Source organism: Brienomyrus brachyistius, chromosome 4 (assembly GCF_023856365.1).
Source record: "Brienomyrus brachyistius isolate T26 chromosome 4, BBRACH_0.4, whole genome shotgun sequence".
NCBI classification, from domain to species: domain Eukaryota; kingdom Metazoa; phylum Chordata; class Actinopteri; order Osteoglossiformes; family Mormyridae; genus Brienomyrus; species Brienomyrus brachyistius.
In genome coordinates, this window is record NC_064536.1 from 24,693,143 (window position 1) to 24,714,292 (window position 21,150).

General features: G+C 45.5%; 1 protein-coding gene, 1 long non-coding RNA gene and 1 other non-coding gene across 3 annotated transcripts in view; 1 reads left to right on the forward strand and 2 right to left on the reverse strand.

Moving 5' to 3' along the window:
• Positions 1 to 21,150, reverse strand: part of LOC125739860 (uncharacterized) — a 409,273-nt gene that overhangs the window by 32,478 nt on the left and 355,645 nt on the right. Inside the window, exon 16 of the mRNA XM_049010379.1 lies at positions 15,061 to 15,375. Coding sequence (XP_048866336.1) covers positions 15,061 to 15,375 — 315 coding nt within the window. The remainder of the gene's footprint in view (positions 1 to 15,060; positions 15,376 to 21,150) is intronic.
• Positions 1,732 to 3,072, forward strand: LOC125740071 (uncharacterized). The gene is made up of 3 exons (XR_007397435.1): positions 1,732 to 1,827; positions 2,210 to 2,411; positions 2,869 to 3,072. It is a non-coding gene; the product is annotated as an uncharacterized LOC125740071 (long non-coding RNA).
• On the reverse strand, positions 3,676 to 3,748 carry trnar-ccg (transfer RNA arginine (anticodon CCG)). The gene has a single exon. It is a non-coding gene; the product is annotated as a tRNA-Arg (tRNA).

Below are 21,150 nucleotides of genomic sequence, written 5' to 3' on the forward strand. Positions count from 1 at the left end.
AATCCAAGACATTTCTCTGGTAAACTGTAAGTTATGCATGAAAATCAGGTGACAAACCAAAAAAATGTATATAATGTCAGTTTCGAATTCAAGCAGGCTTTTTATGCATTGATAGCGATAACATGCATTGATGCCAAGAGCAATAGAATGGATAATATATTCATTATTTTGCTGATACTGGAACAATACAATTTGTATAGATATTTAAAAAAAAGATGTTTTATTTGCCATATTCTACAACTGCATTGGAAAGCTCACTTGTTCAGACATAGTATACAAAGAATGACAAACAGCACCCAAATAAATATTAACAGACAACTGATAGACATGCAGAACTGCAGAGAAATACCTTTGTAACTCCACAGATGCAAACATCTAAAGTCAAAATTTGTGACGCTGTGAAATATCCTATGAGGCCCCAGGGCTGAGAGCAGCTTGTGGTCGCTGTGGTTTGGGTCCCGTGATGCACTTTGCTGCAGCAGTGGTCAGTGTATATCCATGAAATGGATGGAAGTTGTCAGGGGTAACGCTAGACCCCTCAATTTTAAGTAGATTATGCAGAAAATATGTAAAAATCAAATCTGTGGATTAACAAAAGTTATATTATAAAAGCCACTTCTATCTAAATCTGACACAGTCCATATTACACAGACCTGCATATTGTACCTGATACCACGTGATAGTTTCAAATCCCGTGACCCTTTTGCTGTAAGTCTACATCATCTGGGGAATCATATAATAATATATGATCAGATGAACTTAATTGATCCTGGGGGGAAATTTTTCATACAGCAGCAAGATACACAAACTGCAAACGTGATCGGAAGGTCGCCAGTTCGAACCCCGGTCTCGGCAGAATAGTCACATGTCTGTGGGTCCTTGACCAAGGCCCATAACCCCCAGCTCCAGGGGGCCACACATCGGCTGCCCCTGTACCATCAGCCCTGAGCTATGGAGAGCAAGATGGGGGAAGGCAAGAATTAGATTCCAACTCGTACTCATGCAATGTGATATTGGCGATTAATAAATGTGTGCAAATAATTAATAAAGGTCTACACATATTTTAGATCATTCATTCATTCATTAATTTTCTACATACTTATCCAGTACAGAGTCAGTAAAGTACAGGGAGCATTGAGCTGATATAAGGCAGCACAGGGCACAAGGCAGAGGAAAATCCAGGACAGGATGCCAGTCTGTCACAGGGCAAACACTCACACACAGTCACTATGGGCACTTTTAGAGGCACCAATCCACCTAGACCATGTGACTTTAGATATGAAACCAGAGACCTCATAGGAAACCAGTATATATCCAGGAAGAACATGCAACCTCTACACAGAGAGCTGGGCCAGATACCAAAACCACAATCCTGGAGGTGTGAGGCCCCCACGCTGCCCCCAGTGTCTAACAGCTAGAGGTTAACTAGCTCTGCAAACCTGCTGCAGAATGAAAGACAAGCAGGTCTAATCTCCACCCCTGAAGACCAATTTATACTTTCAGTATCACACAGGGTGAGGTGACATAAATTTCGTCATGAAGGGATTACGCCAGATATCTGTTGATGATGCATGTTTAGCCCAGATTTTTTGTTTGGTGGAGATCATGCACATTGGTGCACGTCGACTGCGCTTGTGCAAGATAACGGACTAGATCTTTAAAGTAGGTGGCAGCACTGACTTTCATAGACCAACCAAAATACAGCAAAGGAAGAAGAATTGTTGTAAGAGGAGGTATCCGTTGACGGGGTATGAATAGCCTGGGGATTTCGTGTAAGCCGTTCTGAAGGGAGCGGACCGTACGTGGAGAGACGTGCGATACTGAAATGTAAGTTAAAAAGAGCGCTATTGTTCATTACTGTGTTAAATGACTGTATGTCTTAGTATTTACAACCAACGGTTGTACGTATTTTTGTATTTCCTTGTGCAGTTCCAGTCCACTGCCGTATTTTACACACGGTAAAAAAAAGAAAAGTTAGATTTATTTTTTTTAGAGTATTTGCTGCTGGGGAAAGCTGATTTGCACCCGTGTGTTGTAGCCATTGTACCGCACGGTAAAACTTATAAAGGAAAGAACGGGAAAACTCCACTCAGTTTCCCTTCTATTTTCTTTTAGGCATCTAGCAAATAAAGAACCCCAAATTATTTGTGTTTGTCTGTGTGATGTTAATTGCACTGGCTACATATATTTTTATATTTTTACTGTGCAGATAATTTATGACAGCCTGCAGCCTGAAAGCCACATGGAAAAGGGAAGAATGAAGTGGGCTTAATTGAGGCTGATCTTGAGCCCTGATAAGCAGAGACCTGCTGCAGTAGCACGTGAAGCTGGGTGTTTAGACCCCTCTGACTGTACACACAGAAATGACTGACGGCATCCCGGCTGTCTGCTCACATGCTGAAATGACCCCAGTAAGATAATCGTACACAACACAGAATATCAAAGCATGCAAAGGACAAGGGCATTTTATCTGCACTAACAGTCTTTGTACTGTTTGGTTACTAAAGAAACACATGGCAGTATTACAGTGAATACTTAGATATTAAATTTATATTATCAATAACCTGTTACATGCAAATATTAGCATAGCAATTACAAATGTTTTGATACAAACACCCAGGGGAGTTTCCAGCTACTGAAAAGATCAGGGACTGAGTCAAGTTACCAGGGGTTTGACTATTTTCTCTTTTAAAGGAAGATTGACATTGGGGGTAAAATACTCAGAGCTACAGCCCTGACTGATCTGGCCTAACGACGCCCATGAATACAACCATAGGAATCCAAAAAATATTCAAAATTTCCAAGACAACGTTACACAAGGCAGGTGAATCTCTTCAAAATTGATATTTTGCTATTTCTCCTGACCAGATCTCCATCCTGATCTCCATACTGTGGCTGACAGTGTGTGAGGAGCAGGAGAGAGATCTCTACTCAGTTCACTGTAATGAGTGACACTCACCTGTGAGCCCAGCGATGAGAAGAAACAGGAGCATCAGAGGATCCATACGTGTGTGTGTCACTGAGCCCAGATCTGTGGAGACTGACTCTCACTTCCTCATCCTCTGTACCTTCACTGGCTCTGTCCTTTCTATTGTTACACACAGCAGGCAGAGTGAGCGGGGAGTGTACATTTTAAAGAGGAAGTGAGAAAACCAGAAGGCTGAATGTTTAGCCCTTCAGAAAGTCAGACCATTATTATTAGTGTGTAGAGAATTAAATCAACTATCAATGCACAGACTCAGTTCACAAAATAAAAAATCTGCATGAATAAAGAAGACCATGAATTTCTCTGTTTATCATAGTTATTTATTATTAGTATAATTATCTGGATCCTAATGCTGGAAGCACACAGTGTAAAGTGAGGTAAACCTTCAACAGCACGTCAGTCCATCGCAGGGCACTGGAAGGTGGAGAAATGCCATGTGATAATAATAATAATAATAATCATTGATACTTTATTGATCCCCATAGGGAAATTGTCTTTACACCTCCCACAACTTGTTCTTTTTTCATAGGGTAAGTTGTCTACTAAGGGCTGCCACCCATAGCGGCGCCCAGGGAGCTGGGGGTTAAGGGCCTCGCTCAAGGACCCACAGGCTGAGGCTGGGTTTGAACCTGCAACCTTCTGATTATAGGCACACAGGCTTAGCCCACAGAGCCACACGCTGCCCCCAATAACCCAGATGGGACTCGAACCCACGATCCCCAGCTCCGGAGGCTGATGCCTTATCCATTAGGCCACTGGGTCAGTGATATCAGTGATCAGAGGAAGGATCAGAGGAAGCCTGCAAACTGCAGAGAGACACAGTCATGGTCACATTCAAAGCCAACACTCAGGAGTGCTGAGATAGCAGGTGTATCAGTCAGATATCTAATATCATGATGAGCTAAAGACACAGAGGGGCTTTGAGGAAGCACAGCAAGACCAACAGAAGACATGGGCTCCTGACAGTAAGGCCTCAAGATCCATCATTTCACTGTTGCAGTCCAGTTGCTCTTAGCTGCAATTGCAGCCAAAGAAAAAAAAACGTAAATCTTCAGCTTGCCTACTTTCCTGTGTTAGTCATGTGACTCACAGCAATTTTCTGCAGCTTCACAAGTAAACTGAAATAAACTGCGAGGTATAAAACAGTGATGTCACATCCTGCCTGCCATGTCTGCCTGACCCTCCTGTCTCCTCCCTCACGTGACCATGATGGGCTACACCTGGTGCTTGTTGCCCCTCATTAGTCTATGTATACAAGGACCTGTTTGTCTCACCATTGCTTGTCTGGTGATAAACATCACTTGTCCTGTCAGTCCATGTCCTTCTTTGTCCTAACCTTCTCATTCTGATCCCTGCAGTCGTGTTAATTTGCAATCCCTGTGTGTTTAGTTTAATAAAAACCCCCTTTTTGTTTTGCCAAACACCTGTCATGGAGTCCCGCATGTTGTGACGGAATGATTGAACAATTCAATTCAATTCAATTCAATTGTGCAGTACATTTCCCATTACAGTGTCTCTGGGCACTTTATATTATCGCTGCCCAAACCCCACAGTGAGGAAGCCAGAGGTAACAGTGGCAAGGAAAATCTCCCTAGAAGACAGAAACTTTTGAGGAACCAGACGCAGAGGTGGAGCCCATCCTCCAGGGGGCCGGCAGAGGACATCAAATGAGCAAGATAACAGGTATCCCTGGGAACCTCCTTCGCTTCACCTCTCCACCTGCACACTTTCCACTGACCTCCTCCTAGTATTTGAGCTTCACGCACAATGATGGTTGGTAGACAATCCCCTCATTGACCCACTGAGCGAGAGCGACCTCGAGGACCCTGAGGAGTCGCCCGGCGGGTGGATCACCCCACCCATGTGGGGGTCATACTGGGCTCACCTTCACTACGGAGAAGACACCCCCACATTGACCCTCCAGAGCCCCACGTCTCCAAGGTGGGCTGGTTTGACACTCTATCCTCTATCCTAAGTCCCGGTGCAGTCAGCAGTATCTCCTGGGCTGCAGTAGAGGGGCTGGCTGAGTCTCCGTCTCCAACAGAGGGAGATGTGGGACACACTGTCTGGATCAGTCACCCAGACTCTTGTCTAATCGACGTTATCCCGCCTGACGACACTCCTGCTGCGGCTGAGAGGAGAGGAGCCACGCCGTCCTCCTGCTCCTGCCCTGCAGTTCTCTCAGCACCCTGCGGCCTCACTGGCCCTCTGAGCCTCTCAGGTCCTCTCGAGAATCATTGTAGCTCAGAGAATAAAAATACATGCAAGTGAAGCAAATATGTCAGATTTATCTCTGAACTGTTTGATTTCCTTGTTTTTCACTCACGCATGAGCAGAAAGCAGCTAAATCATTAGCATGATGCAGAAAATATTTTTACACTTATTCTGAAAAGCAGAAATGTCGTCATACAGCATGTGAGGGTGAGACTCTGTATAAACACTGTGTGCTGCATACAGAGGGTCTGTCCTCAGGCCTTTGGTTCAGCCTTTATTATGTGTTATACAGTTTTCTATAGTGTCACTGCAGTAGGTCCTTTTAATCTCTGTGGATCAGTAGGAAACAAGAGGCCTAATAGGATGGTGTCACTGTAAGACAGGGGTGGGGCCGTCCTGGGGGGGGGAAAGTCAGGTGATGAGCACATTGATTCACTTCACCTGGGCCATAGCAGCCGTCCTATCAGACTGAGAGCTGTTTGTGTTTCTCTCAGCTTCCGACAGACACACGCAGACACAGACACTCAAGTTCACAGCCTGTCGTTTCATAACACAGATTATGATTCTCCACATCTTCGCTGTTTCTCTGTCTCTGTCTGTGACCCAGGACTCCTGGAGTCCAATGAAAACCCACTTTCTCCCCTCCGCTTGGTTTATACAGGTTCTGCACTCTTCTGTTCGGTTTACATGGGGTGTCGCTCCTTCTCACCAACTGACCACAAACTTTATTGTCATGCTGCCTTTGCACAGCCCACCTGACCAACATCATCACTTACAGTAATGGCTGGCTGTGGCATGTGTGGCTGGGGCTCTACATCAGCAGGAAACTGTCTACAAGACAATAGACTTCCTTTGCAAGAGAGACAAAGTATAGCAGCACTGAGATACAGTGACTGATAATTAAGTTAGCTGTCCTCATCCTGCACTTTACACTTCTACTTCCTGTTGCTTCCCCCTCTATTGTGACCATGCTGCTCCCAACACCCAGATCACCCAGTGCTGTCTAGCTGAACCACCCTGCAGCTTCCAGGTAGCTTATTGGCTGGGGGGTGCTGTTTGGTCTGGGCTGACTTCCTGTTGTGTGAAGCTGGGGGGGTCAGTGCTGGTGGTGGATCAGTGTCATTCTTACAGTCTTGTTTCAGCTTTTGGCAAGTTCTCTTAGGATCCCAGTCCTGCTGGATTTCCTGTTACTTTAACTATGCAATTTTGTTCCTAAAGGAAAGTGCATAATATAATTCTGTCATACTTTAATATACTGTACATACTGCTATAATATACTGTAATATACTATACATAATTTAATATACTGTTGTTAGTATGTAATTCACTCCTGCCTCTGAGGCACAGAGTTGGAGGCAGAATTCCATGCTATCAGGGTATATGAATGTATACACGAGACAGAATAAGACCATTCCTGTATACTGCTGCCACATGGTGGACACAAACAAGACTGCAGTCAAGTGTAAAATCATTCTGTCAGGCTGCATTTAACCTCTGCACTACAAACAGGAAGTGTTTAAACCACAATAGGTCACACATTATTCTATACTGTATGTAATGGAAAAAAAATTGTTCACTAAACATCTACCTGTTCTGCTTATTTGTGACTACAGATTACTGTGAGTATTTGATTATACAGCAGAGGTCATTCATTCATTCATTCATTCATTCATTCACCCATCCTCCAGTTGCTTATCCTGTTTCTTCATATTCATTATGAAATTGTGATTTAGTGCAAGTACTAGTCTCCCATCACGATTTTACTTTATGTTCTGGTGACATGCAGTAATTTTCATTTCCATAGATTGATTGTGGAAGTAATTTACATCGTTTCACCGCCAAAGGGCTGAAATTTTCATTTACCATGTTTACAGTGGATATAAAAAGTTACACAACCCTGTTAAAATGCCAAGCTTTTGTAATGTAAAAAAATGAGGCCAAAATGAATCATTTCAAAACTTTTCCCACCTTTAATGTGACCTGTAATCTGCAAACAAATCTGTTAGGGGGGAAACTATAAAAAATATGCAAGTTGCACAAGTCTGCACTTCCTTAAACTTATACTTTGTTGAAGCACCTTTTGATTTCATTACAGCATACAGTCTTTTTGGGTTCACGTCTGCAGGCAATTAAAGTGACGCTGATTAACCCCAGATAAACTTCAGCTATTCTAGCAGGATTTTCCAGACATTTATTCAGTTGCATCCTGCAGCAAAAGCCATGGTTCACATAGAGCTTGCAAAGCATCAAAGGGATCTCATTGCTGAAAGGTATCAGTCAGTCAGTAGAAGGGTACAAAAAAATTCCATGGCATTAGATATACCATGGAACACAGGGAATGGGACAGACAGAACCAGGAGGTGAATTAATGAGGGCGGTAGGACAGACAGGGTAAACAGGAACTGGGATGGGGCCACCAGATGAGGGAACACAGCTGGGAACAGACCTTGGGGACCAGGGACCTATAAACTGGGAACAGGACACGGGAACTGAGGGACAGAACCAGAGAGAGACCAGTTGGAAACAGGATGTGAGGACTGAGGGACAGGAACAGGAACAAGAGGCCAGGACCAGGAAAGAGAAGGGGAACTGAAAGGGAAAGGAAAGAAAATGAGCCTGATGGGACAACGGGCTCAGGAACCGAGGAGGAAGGGACTGGGTAGTAATAGACTGGGGTCAAAGGGACACTGGAAGGTTGCCAGAGTGGGGACGAGATACACAAGGATGGGGTGAATGGATCACCACAGGCCTAGATGAAGAATGAGCAGCTGCAATTTAGGAGATGGAGGCAAGTCAAGTGTGTGGATGGAAACCACAGGATGGGAACTGGAGGGCGATGAGGAGACTATAGAATGGGAGCTGGAGGGTGACAGGGGGACTGGAGGGTGACAGGGGGACTGGAGGGTGACAGGGGGACTGCAGGACGGTAACAGGCAGGAGAGTTGGGAACTGGTCCTGGACGGCTGGCATGAGTGATACGTCCCTGTCTCCCCCTTTGAAAGACAGAGAACCAGCCTGGCCCTGTACTGCTCCCCTGTCTGCACCACAGATGGAACAGGTGCTTGGGGCCTAATCAGCCCAAGCCTCAGGTGGAGGCTGGAGCCTGAAACGTGGGACTCAGGACCAGGTCCAAGGGTTCCCACTCCAAGTCCTCTGGAGCGGTATCCTCCAGGTCCATCCCCACTAGGATGGGGGTGACCTCAGGCCAATATGCAGGACCCAAGGCAAACTTGGGCGGAGCTACAGGGGCAAAGTCAGGATGAGTGGCCCCCTGTGGGCCGGAATCGGGAGTTAATAACTAAGTCAGAGGGAAGTTCCCCGAATTCTCTCAGAAACAAAGTGTATGATCCCGGTGGTCTGTGTACTATAAGAATATAGATGGGCGGGTCGGACACCATGTGGATTATCTTTGATAATCTTGGGTTCAATTTTCATCAGTGAGTTAAAATAGCTGCCAGGCCGCCTCCGCGCCCAGAGCCACGTGGTTTCTGTATAGAACTAAACCCATCAGGTGAGGCTTCAACAAGAGTTACAGTGTCTGTGTGTCTCAGTCAGGTTTCAGTTAAAAAGCACAGGTCTGCACCAGTGTCCAGCACCATGTCATTAACAAGAAGTAATTTACTTCCCAAAGAGCGAATGTTCAATAGTGCGCATTTTATGGTGGGTTTATGTTGTGACTCATTCAGTCTTATTAATGGGATTGATATTAAGTTATCCACACAAAAGCCCCCAGTGGAACATTTAGATCTAAGTCTTGGTCTAACAATACTTACAATATCCTTTCTATGCTCACTCAACTGTTTCTAAATAGTTGCCGTGTGACGGAGCACCTGGGTGAAGACCGAACATGATCTAAAGGTGGGAGAATAAACAGCCTTTGATTTAAGATGGCAAAGCTGAGGTCTGGGTGCTGCTCTCAGTCAGGCAGGTAATATACTCGCCATTCTGGGATAACATAAATGATCCTCCCCAATTAGGGTGAAACCAGGCTGTTCCCAGAAAAGATCCTAATTTTTATGTATTTATATATTGAATTTTTCTTTTGTACTCCTACTTTACTTTTTACTTATTTTTTCTTATATTTTTACACAGCCAAATAGGGTGACTCAGAGACTGTATGTGACGAATAACCCTCTGGAATCTTCAATCTAATTATAAATGAAGGCAATGTTTTGAGATGTGCACCAAGTCTCTAAGCAGCGGTTTAGGGAGAGTAGCGTACTATAGGTTACATCCCCTCTATAGAGAATTGGTAAGTGGGGCATGGGGGAGTGATGGACGATCCATGTTGCAGCTCACAGAAACAACAAGGGACTTTATTGTATCTGAACTCAAAACAAAGAGAAACAAAAGGAAGCATGAGGGGTATAAAGACAGGCGGGTAGAAAACAAGAATGAAAGCAGGGAGAAGCACAGAAGAAAACAATGCAGAACACAGAGAAAGGCAGGGAGTGAGCAGCCGCACGCAGGAACAAATACTATGGCCGACTCGGGAACAGGGTGGGGGCAGGCACTTAAATACTGCAACGGTACTCAGTAAAATACCGGACCGTACGCGCTAAACGGTCCAGTACGCCCTTTGTGTACCGCGGTATTTTGGTTTTGCAGTTCCTTTTGAAAATGGCGCTTAATGCTTATCAGGTTACTGTTATGCAGTAAGCGCCAATGAGAGGAAGCCCTCCACCGTGAGTTAATGTACAATCACTGTTGTGGCTCCACCCACTCGCCCTCTCTCACACTGACGTAACTGGAGCTGAGCTCGCAGCTCAGTACACAGACACAGAAAGAAAGGAAAACACACAAGCATGACCAGCACTAGCGGAACAGCTGAGAGGCACAAGTCTGAAGAAGCACCGGCTTCGTACAAATCTCCAGGATGGATTTTTTTCGGGTTCACAGCAGAATACAATGACCAGGGAGTCAAAACAGTTCATAGAAATGTCACTGTTTGTAAACATTGCCTAATACGTGTCCCATACGTTAATGGAAACACGAGCAATATGGCTAAGCATCTCAAGCATAGTCATGCTGATATAACGGTTCCGGAATGGAGTACAGACGAAAAAGTAACTGCAGGTAAACAAGTATCTATCGAAAAAGCTTTTCAACAGACAGACCCTGCCACATCCGATAAACATAAGAAAATAACCCGTGCAGTGGGAACATTCATCGCTAAAGATTTGCAACCCTTTTCTGTTGTCGAAGATGCGGGGTTTTGCCATGTAATTAAAACGCTCGAACCACGTTACGTTGTGCCCTGCCGTACACATTTCAACGAAGTTATAATTCTGGACCTCTATGACAAAGCGCGCAAAGCCATCAAAAACTATTTGGCTCAAGCACAGAGCCTTGCACTGACCACGGATAGTTGAACCTCCTGAACAACAGAGTTACTTGACTGTGACGGTCCACTATACACTATACAGATGAAGAGCGCAGAATATTATGAATGCAGTCAATGAAACAGACGGACTGGGACTAGATATGGGCTGCTTTGCTCACACTGTAAACCTCGCAGCCAAGAAAGCACTGTCAATCAATGGGGTGTCCCGCCTCCTTGGGAAAGTTATGAAAGTTGTCACCTTTTTCCACAAAAGCACCACAGCCCACCAGGCACTGACTGTGAAACCAGAGATGTTAAATCTTCCTAAGCACAATTTAATTCACGATGTTACAACTCGGAGGAACACAGCACACGACATGTTGGCACGATATGCAGAACAGCAACCTGCCATCTATTCTGCATTAACAATGGACAAAAACCTGAGGAATCACGTGAACGAGGACATGGCAGAACAACTCATTGAAGTACTCAAACTACTGAAAATTGTGACAACTCTCATGAGCAGTGAAACAAACCCACCATATCAATGATCCTCCCTCTGAAGGAAATGATTGTCAAATCCATGACACCAGGAGATGAAGACAGTACAGCAATCAAAGAAGCCAAAGTAGCCATTGGACGGGACCTGGAATAAAGGTACACAGATCCTGATCTTCAGAAGTACCTCCAAAAGGCTACAGCCCTGGATCCCAGGTTTAAATCCCTGCCTTCTCTTGATGAACCCTATAAGGATCTCGCCACAGAAATCCTGGAACATGAACCACAGGTATTATTTGATTATCATGTTTTGTGTGATTTTTTGATTGCAAATTTAATTATTAATTTTGTATTGTAAAAAATGCATATAAATTATTCAACATACATACTTGTAAATACCTGTCAATACGATAGAACACAAAAAAGCAGTAGACATTTATGGCTTTTAATATATATTAAATATTTGTCATTGTTCTTGCAGAGCCAAGTAGGGTCAGGGCCTTCCACAGAGGAACAAGAGCTATCAACAAGAGCTATGTCGATGTTGCTGCCGATATACATCTTAAATCCCTTTTCCCATTTGCTGGAGGGAGTGGGGCATGATGTCCTGACAAGTCTGTCCACATCATTGACTGCCAGACGAGGTCCGTCTTGAAGAGCCATGTCTGTCGCGCCGGTGTAACAGGAAGTTAATCAGCTGGTATAAACTGTGACGTGCACTGAGCGTATTAGCTGCCCCCTACTACATCACGAGGTCACATATGGGTTAAATGCAGAGGACACGTTTTGTCATTGTGCACTGTGTGCTGTGGTGTGTCAACAATGACAATTAATCACTAAATTCTAGTAGTCATGAGTAAACAAATATACAGGGTATATAAAAGCAACTAAAAGAAACTTTCTTTGGGGTCTTGGGTGAGTTCATGGTATGTAAGGCAGGATGGACGGGGAGGAGGATGTGTGCTAAGTCAAGGGACCCCTGTCCTTCAGGTCTACTCTGCTGTCCGTAGGTCGCTAAATTTTTGGGGCATAAAAGTTAGAATGCTGGCCTCCCTTGTTATCTGTGTGTGGGTGTGTGTGTGTATGTGTGAGATCACTAACCCCCCTTTTGTGCCTTGGCCATTGAGTACCTCTCATACCAGGCTGGTCCTTGCCTCAGGCACCCTGGAATCTCAGCCCTGTTGTATGTGCGTGTGTGATCCTACTGTACAACTGTAGGTGCACACAAGGATAACCAGACACAGGTACAGAAACAAGAACCAATACAGAGACAACCAGAATGCAAGGTAACAATGGGAAAAAAACAAAAACTCAAAATGTCAAAGTGAAGCTGGCCTCTGGAGAGCCTCAAATCCATGGCAGAGAAAATGCTTGGTTTTCTGCTAAACATTCAGCCCATTCAGCCACACAGCAGCCCAGGTAGCAGTGGAACACACTAGGACCTGTGAAGCATAATAGACTAGGGGAACAGAAAGTGGAATGACCAGCGACACCAGCTGGACAAAGAGGGAAACAGGGACAGGTATTGACAGCTCTGTGTTACATCACTCTCTGACAGGGTCACTGATTGGTGGCTCTGGCATGGAAAAGTTACCCGAAAACCACAAAAACATTCACTTTAAGCTTGAAAAATTCTTCTTTTTAATCATTTTAATAATCCCAGAAAATACAAAATGCACGGTAAACCATATCTATATCAATCATTTATTAAATCAGAACAAATAATTTTACTTTCACTAATGAGTAAATTATTATTAACACTTATACTACAGTTAAACCAGCAGGTGGCAGCAAAGCGCATGTGAAGCAAAGGCTATCGGTCGTACAAAGCACTGGCTCTACTGGTTCCCATCAGATAATCCAACACTGCAGACCAACCTCTTTATATTTAACTGACTCTCATGGTATGACTGGACAGACTGAGCAGGGCCGTGTGAGAGAGGCCTCACTGCAGTTAGCATAACCATTAATTTTCCTGCTCTTCTGACTCGTTCTGCTCCACAAAGGTCCCCCCCCCCCCAGATTCCTCTGCAACATTGAGATTCATGCACAAAAAATGGCTAAAACATTAACAGAGCTACGAATGTGAAGACACATTTCATACAAGCACAGCATGACCCTGCTGATACAGCCTTAAGGTTTGTTCATTTACAGTATATGAGCTAATAGAGGCTGTAGGCCTCATTTTATCAGGATAAACAAGCTTGTATATTTAATTAGAATTTCTTAAGACCCGTGGTTTGTTTTGGCTCCTCCCTCTGCTTCTCTCTGATTGGATCCCCTCTTTCTACAGGAGCTCCAGTGCAGCTGAATGGCGATGATGGTGCAGATCAGATAAAACACACCAGTCCCAGCTTTCAGTACAGCATCCAGAACCTGCTCCCACCTGTCAGACATATAATACATCAGTGTGTCTGTCAGTCACACGTAACACATTTTAATCTGAAGAACAGTGCAGTGAATCTATTCTGATAGAATTATAAGCATGAACAGCAGCACCAATAAGCCCAGTCCTACATACAGAGAAAGCTGGACCAGAGAGCTGAATAAGAGGCTGGATTTGAACAGTAAAGTCTGATATGCTTTATAACAACATGGTAGAGCCAAATCTGTACTGTTACACAGGATACATGTGAGTAACAGGAGACATTAACAAATAATATGAAAATAGCTACAGAATTTTAACTGCCAGTTAGGCACAACTGCCATACAGTAGGGCACAAAGCAGGGGCTCAACCTGGATGTGATGCCATCACAGGGAAATTATAATTAAGGAATAAAAGAAAATCAATATTCCCATAAAATAACAGAAGTTTCCCATCACTGTGTGATCAGGGAGACGCTCATAGCTGGACACCACACTGCTGTAAGTGCTGCTGGATGCTTACCTCTGTTTTTCATTATTCCCTCCTTCTTCATCATCTGCCAAGAATGGACAGCAGTGGAAACAAGAGAAAGGATTGTTACATAAAAAATAAACATCCCTCTTTGCGGGGGCCACTACAGATTTTGGGCCCCTGAAAGCATATCAGATTGGGCCCCCAGCCCGGACTAATCCAATCATGTTCCTATTTTCTTAGCGCCCCATCAATTGGGGATCCATGAAATCATCCTAACTCTACCCCCCCCCCTTTACAGCACCCCTGCCCTGTTCTGTCAGCCAGTACAGACTGTGAAAGGTCATTTCTAAAACTGAAAAAGAATAACCAAAATTATTCAATTAAATATCTGTTTTGATGCAGAATAATAAATTAGGGCTGTGACCAAAGTGTCCACATCCCAGGGCCCTGATAGTGGGCAGGTGAGATAAATAATGTTATTAATAAATCATAATGTATTTATGCTGGAACTGGATCAGTTATTACAGAGTGTAGCTGTAACACTGGCCTTTGCTGCAGTTAGAAACTACCTGCAGACAATCACCAAGTCTGTACACCTTTAGTAACAATTAATCCCTACAAATGTCTGAAATCTGAAGGGAATTAAGTTTTTGATGTATGACGGTAAAAACCTACATGCAACGTTTTCCAAACATTGCACACATCATAAATGGCTGTAAGATGAATATGTCTGTCTGTCTGTTTCCTGTAAGCTGATGCCTGTGATGTTTTATGAAAGACATCTGACTGGGTGTCTGACTGAGAAAATAGTCAGATCTGTAATATTTGTCATATTATACAAATGAGTCATAAACTAGAAATATGTGAATCCTGAGGCCTCTGTACAGCTGCCAGGTGTAACATGCAGATCAGACACTCATGTATTTGATAAAGAGCAGAACTCATATCTGATGAGGTCATCAGGCTGTATTATGGGATGTCTCCCTTAGAAGTAATGTTGATATGCAAGTTAATTTTCCTGTACATTCATACGAACACTTGAAATTATAGCCATCAAACATACGTAACTGACAGTAAATTAAATTTCATAAAATTGATATTGAAAACATTTTCCGCGTTAATGTCCTTCCTTTTTACCTGAATGACATGTTATATACTGAGCATCTCATTGGCTACAGTCTGCAGTACAGACATCTTACCCTCAGTGACTGACAGGTAAACCCGTGTTCCCACAGCTGCACCTCCGCTGATCTCCACACCACACCAGTAGGTACCAGAGTCCACAGTTGTCAGCTTGTTCATAGTCACATTGAAGACTCGCTGGTCAGGATCATCTCTGATTGACACTTCACCACTTATCTGTGTAGAGTCACTGTGTACAATGGGAGTACATGAACTCCAGTCACTCCCTCTGCACCAGTATTTCACATGTTGTTGATACATGTTGTCATAGTAACATGGGATGGTGACAGATCCTCCTCTCTGTACAGTCACCGTGTTCAGTGTGGACACACCTGCAGGGACAGTATGAAAATTACCCAGCTGATTAACTCTCACTCCCTCTTACACCATTTATACACATATTCATGAAGTCAGTATCAGTCTACTGTAGGCTGCAGTACTTCACTCTGCAGAATATTAAAATTTGTTTTTAATAAATGTTCTGTTTACTATCACTGTATTGGTAAAAAACAAAACAGTGTAATGAATGATTAACTGAACTGATCATTCAGCAGAAAATTAGCCTGCAGAAACCTCATTTGCCAGCTTACACATTTAAGTTCATATATTTACGTCACCAATTAACAGCATGCATGCATGCATGCACCAATTAACAGCATGCATGCATGCATGGCCACCCCTGTGCCCCCCCTAAATGCACATATTGCTTGGGTGTGAAATAAATGTAATATTACTGGTAAAAAGTATAAAATGTAACTGCAAAGCTTTTCATAAAGAGCTGATCGGTATTCAAAAGATTGTCAGACAGGTACTGATTTTTGCCATATATGCTCACAACACACAGACACTGGCCACTGTACTGAGGGTCCCAGCTACTCTCACTACACATGGTGGCCCAAACAATGATAACTGCAACAATTAACATTAATACTATACCTGACATTAACGTACAGCACAATAACAACCACAATACATGATAAATACACAGAGCTATTTACATCATTCACACTATATACACTGCTGGCACCGGTCCAGCACGCCACTGCGCTGCCTGACAGGAATCTCCAGTGCTACACTGCCGCCCTTCTGAGGAGGACCCAACCTGGTACCCCCCAAAGTCCTGGCAGTGCTCCAGACAGCACTGAGCCCTCTGTGGCCACAGGGCCCCAGGTTCCCCACCGTCCTCCTCAGTTCCTGCTGCTGGGAAACTCATCCCAGGTCCTGCTGATGGTTTCTCCAAGTGGGCCAAGGGTTGGTATGGAGCCAGCTGGTCTCAATGCAACATGACAGTCCTGCTTCGGAGATTCACTTCAGGACCTCCTGGGGGTCCCTCCAGTGGCTGTCCAGCTTGGGCAACCACCCCTTTTTCCTGATGGGCCAGTACACCCAGAGTCCCCAGGCTGGGAGACCTGTCCCCAGCAGCGGATGTCATAGGCTCACTCTGTCTGACTCTGGCCATGTCCTGATGTGACCTGGCCAGCTCATGCACGGTCCGCACATGGTCCTGGAGCTGGAGCAGATAATCCAGTCCTGGTGTCTCCGGCAGCTCCGGGCCAGGGGGTGAGGCAAACACCAGCTCTACTGGGGTCCACAGCCTACAGCTATACATGAGGGACGCAGGGGCACAGCCAGTGCTCTCCTGTACTGCTGCATGATAAGTCCACAGAACTAGGGGAAGGTGAGTGTCCCAATCATGCTGGTGCTCACCAACGAGGATTGTCTGCTGGAGAGCTGAGATGCGATTCAGCCTCTTCACCAGCCTGTCACTCTGCTGATGGGGGTGTGTGTGTGGGGAGGGGGGGCAGGGGTCTTCAGCAGCCAGCTCCCTAGCAGCCAGCTGACCTCACAGAACACCAGCACCTTGAAGTTTTTCTCCTGGACACTGTACAGCTGCTCTGAAGCCCCAAAGCTCCTAGAGCTGTTTTCTGCCATGGTGGTCAGGTCACACTCTGCTCTGGAACCATGTGACCCTCAGCCCACTTTGTGAAGTAGTCCATGACCACAAGAATGTAGTGATTCCCAGCCTCAGCGTGGGGAAAGGGGCCCAGGACATCGACCCCCACATGCTCCCCTAGGTACAGCTGGAGGGCAGACCGGCACTGCCAGCTAGGACCCCTCTGAGCCGCACATGCAGCACAGCAATGCAGGAACATCTGGGCGTCCTGCTGGCAGCCGGCCAGGTGAAGCGCTGCCACAGCTTCCTCAGCATCTTCTTTACGCCGTACTGCCCGGCCCCGACGGCTCCGTGCACTGACCTCAGCATGAGAGAGCACAGGTGTAGCGCCCCCTTCAGGCCTTTTGCTGGGCCCCAGTTAACAATCACTTGACGGGGGCCCTGAGTTCACTATGGTGTCTGTCTGTAGGCTATATGCTCCCTTCAAAACTAACCCAGGGCTAACATGCCCACCCTAAATACTTTCGTCACCTTATTTAACAACTACGCAATATAAAATTATGCAGTTAAATTTAAGAACTTTACTACATAAAGGCTAATATTAAGACAAAACATTCATAAAATATATACAATGTAAACAGTATTCATAATAGTTCGCACTCCTTTATTGTCCACTGAAAAACCTAAAATTGCAGCCTGATCTGGCTGCTCTCAGGAGCCGTAGCAAGTGACTCGTCAGGCACTCGGTCCTTCACCGCCGTGAATCGAATAGCTGTCTCTCTACTCGCAGATGTACTCTGGAATTTAGTAGCTTCAGCAGTAAGCTTGCTGAGAGTGTGGAAGGAAGACATGCAGTCTTATCACTTCTCCCACGTATACCATATCTCCTGGGTTGATCCCAGCCCTTTACGGGGATTCATGGGATTACTCCCATTGGCAGATATTAAATGTCACGATCGGGGTGCAGCAGACGGGCGATCGTGCGGGTAAGGAGCAGGCAGGCAAGCGGGATACGGGAAAACGGGGTTTTAATAAGGATATCCGGGGCAGGGAACACTGGACGGCAACAGACATCAGGAAACATCAATGACGGACAAAGGACTCGGGTAAGACACGGACTGAAATACACAGGACTGAGCAAATAAACTAGATACAGCTGGGTACAATCGGGAGAAAACACGTGGGTAATCAGGGGGCGTGGCACACAGGAGGAGCGGACGAGCCGGGCATGACATAAAAGAAAAACTCATTAAATTATATTTAACAAGCAATAAAAAGAATATAAAACACAAATGATGCAGAGCATGTGTCAGCTCAGTACATAAGAAATTTACAAACGAGAGGAAGCCATTCGGCCCATCAAGCTCGTTTGGGGAGAACTTAACTAATACATCAGAGTTGTTAAAATTTTATCCAGGTCTAATTTAAAGGAACCCAGGGTTTTAGCTTGCACTACACTAACAGTAAGACTATTCCATACTCTAACTACACGCTCTGTGAAGAAGTGCTTTCTCAAATCCATTCTAAAATGTTCTCCCGCTAATTTCCACCTATGGATAATACTGAAGTAGATATTTGGTTGAACAGCATCCAGACCTATTAGAATCTTATATACCTGGATCATGTCCCCCCTTAGTCTCCTTTCCTCGAAGCTGAACAGATTCAGCTCAGCTAACCTCTCATCATAAGACATTCCTCTAAGTCCAGGAATCATTCTCGTAGTCCTACGCTGCACCCTTTCTAAGGCAGCAATGTCCTTTTTAAGGTAAGGTGACCAAACCTGCACACAATATTCTAGGTGGGGTCTTACAGTACCAAGGAATTGTATAATTGTAGCATCACCTCCCTTGACTTAAACTCCAGACACCTAGAGATGTAACCTAACATCCTATTGGCCTTTTTAATTGTTTCCCCACACTGGTGAGAGTGGGACATGGAAGCATCAACATACACACTGAAGTGTTTCTCATAATCAGCTACCTTTATTTCAGTGGAATCCATAAATTGTCTGTACTTTATGTTTCTACTCCCTGCATGGATTACCTTACATTTATCTACGTTAAATTTCAGCTACTAGCTATCTGTCCAGCCACTAATTAATTCAAAATCACGTTGTAACCTCAGTACTACTACTGTAGTTCAGTATCTGCTACATCCTCCCCAAAATTATACAAATCAGATTAATCATATACACTTTACCTAAACAAAAGAACTAGACACTGGGTTACACAGGCTCTGGGGCACCAGCAGCTGCACCCCTGCACCGTCCAGCGATCAGCTGCGGCTTAACAGCAGGCCCTCGTGTTCCTCAGGGTGCCCCACTGGGTGTGGTAGACCTTGTTCTCTGGACCAGAGGCTGATATCGCCTCCCAACCCAGTCACCCTCCTTGATCCAGCTGCTCCCTCACCCTGGTCAGCATGGGGCTGCTCTGCTGCTCTGTGATGATCTGCTGGCAAATGAAGTCTTGGTGGTGGCCTGGTGGTCCTGCACTGTGAGCTGCTTCAGGGTCAGTGAGACAGAGTGTCCACGTTTCCATATAGCTTCCCAGGGTGATGTTGGACCTCAAAGTCAAACTCTGCCATTACCTCCAACCAACAGACCAGCTGTCCTTCTGAGTGCCAGAAACTCAGGAGCCACCCAAGCGATTTGTGGTCCTTCTACAACCAGAACCACTGGCCACTGAGGTACAGACGGAAGTTCTTGCCGGCCTAGATAGAAGCTCCCTTCACGGTCCTGCTTGTGATTGCACAGCACCCAGCCCCTCGTTGCTAGTGTCCGTGTCCAGAATAAAAAAGAGATGAGGGTCCAGGTACTCTAGCATGAGGACATCAGTGAGCGTCACACAGAGCTGGTTAAAAGCCGCGGCTCAGGCATCTGTCCAAGCAAAGCCACTTCCCTTTTCTCTAGACGGTGCATTGTGTTTGCCATGCTGGCGAAGTCCTTAACAAAGTGTTATAATATGACACTAACCCCAGGAAGCTGTGCAGCTCTGCTACAGTCTGTGCAGGGGGCCAGTCTCACACAGCTGCCATCTTCTGCGGATGGGTGGCCACGCCCTCCCTCTGATGATGTGGCCCTGGAAGAGCATCATGCACTGGAGGAGGGAGCACTTCTGAGGGTTCAGCCACAACCCTGCACAGAGGGTCCCTGCAAACACTGTCTTTAAGTTCCACAATGTCCGGGCAAAATCAGCAGCGTGGAGCAGCAGATCATCAGTGTTGATGACGCATTAGGTCCAGGTGAGCTGGGACATTAGCCTCCATTAGCCTCTCGAAGGTGACCAGGCTGTTACAGGCGCTGAATGAAACTGACCAGAAGTGTCACAGCCTGTGACCGATGGTGAACACGGTCTTGGGGTGGTTTACTGGGGACAGTACGACCTGCCAGTAGCCACTCCGGAGGTCTAAGGAGCTGAACCATGTTGACCCAGTGATGCATGGAAGCACATAAGAGTCCCTCCTTGTCACCTCATTCAATGGTTGATAGTTGAAGCAAAAGCAACATGACCCGTCCTTGTTGGTGACAAGGTCTGGCTGTGCCGCTTACGGACTGTGGGAAGGCTTGATGACTCCTGTGTGTCATTTCTTGGATCTGCTGCTCAGACACTTGTAGTTTCACCAGAAGCAGTTGGTGCAGATGCAGATGGGTGAACAGGGCTGATTGCTGTACTGCCACAGTTGCTGCACAGCCTGCACTGTCTATATGGAGACGGTCCTGCTGTGGTGCTGCCATTCAGCACAGTCTGGACTGGAGTTGCAGTCGTGTGGCTGGTGGAGACTTTCCCTCAGGAGCTGTGGGCAGATCTTTTCCCCCCACCGGGTGGACGGCTCTCCTCCTCACTTCCCCCATCGCTATCCCTGGCCGCTGCTGGCCACTGCTCTCATGCTGGAGGACCCCCACATTTACATTTACATTTACATTTACATTTACAGGATTTGGCAGACGCCCTTAGCCAGAGCGACTTACATAAGTGCTTTGAGACTCTGCAATGAATTTCCGATTACTAGTGTTGAGTTTTAGCTGGTGAGTGGTCATCCAAGATGAGATGTCTGCCAAGCATGTAGAGATCTTAGTGGAGACATGAGTGTCTGAGGGAGGGAAGGAGAGGATGAGTTGAGTGTCATCGGCATAGCAGTGGTAGGAGAAGCCATGTGAGGATATAACTTCGCCAAGAGATTTAGTGTAGAGGGAGAATAGGAGAGGGCCAAGAAC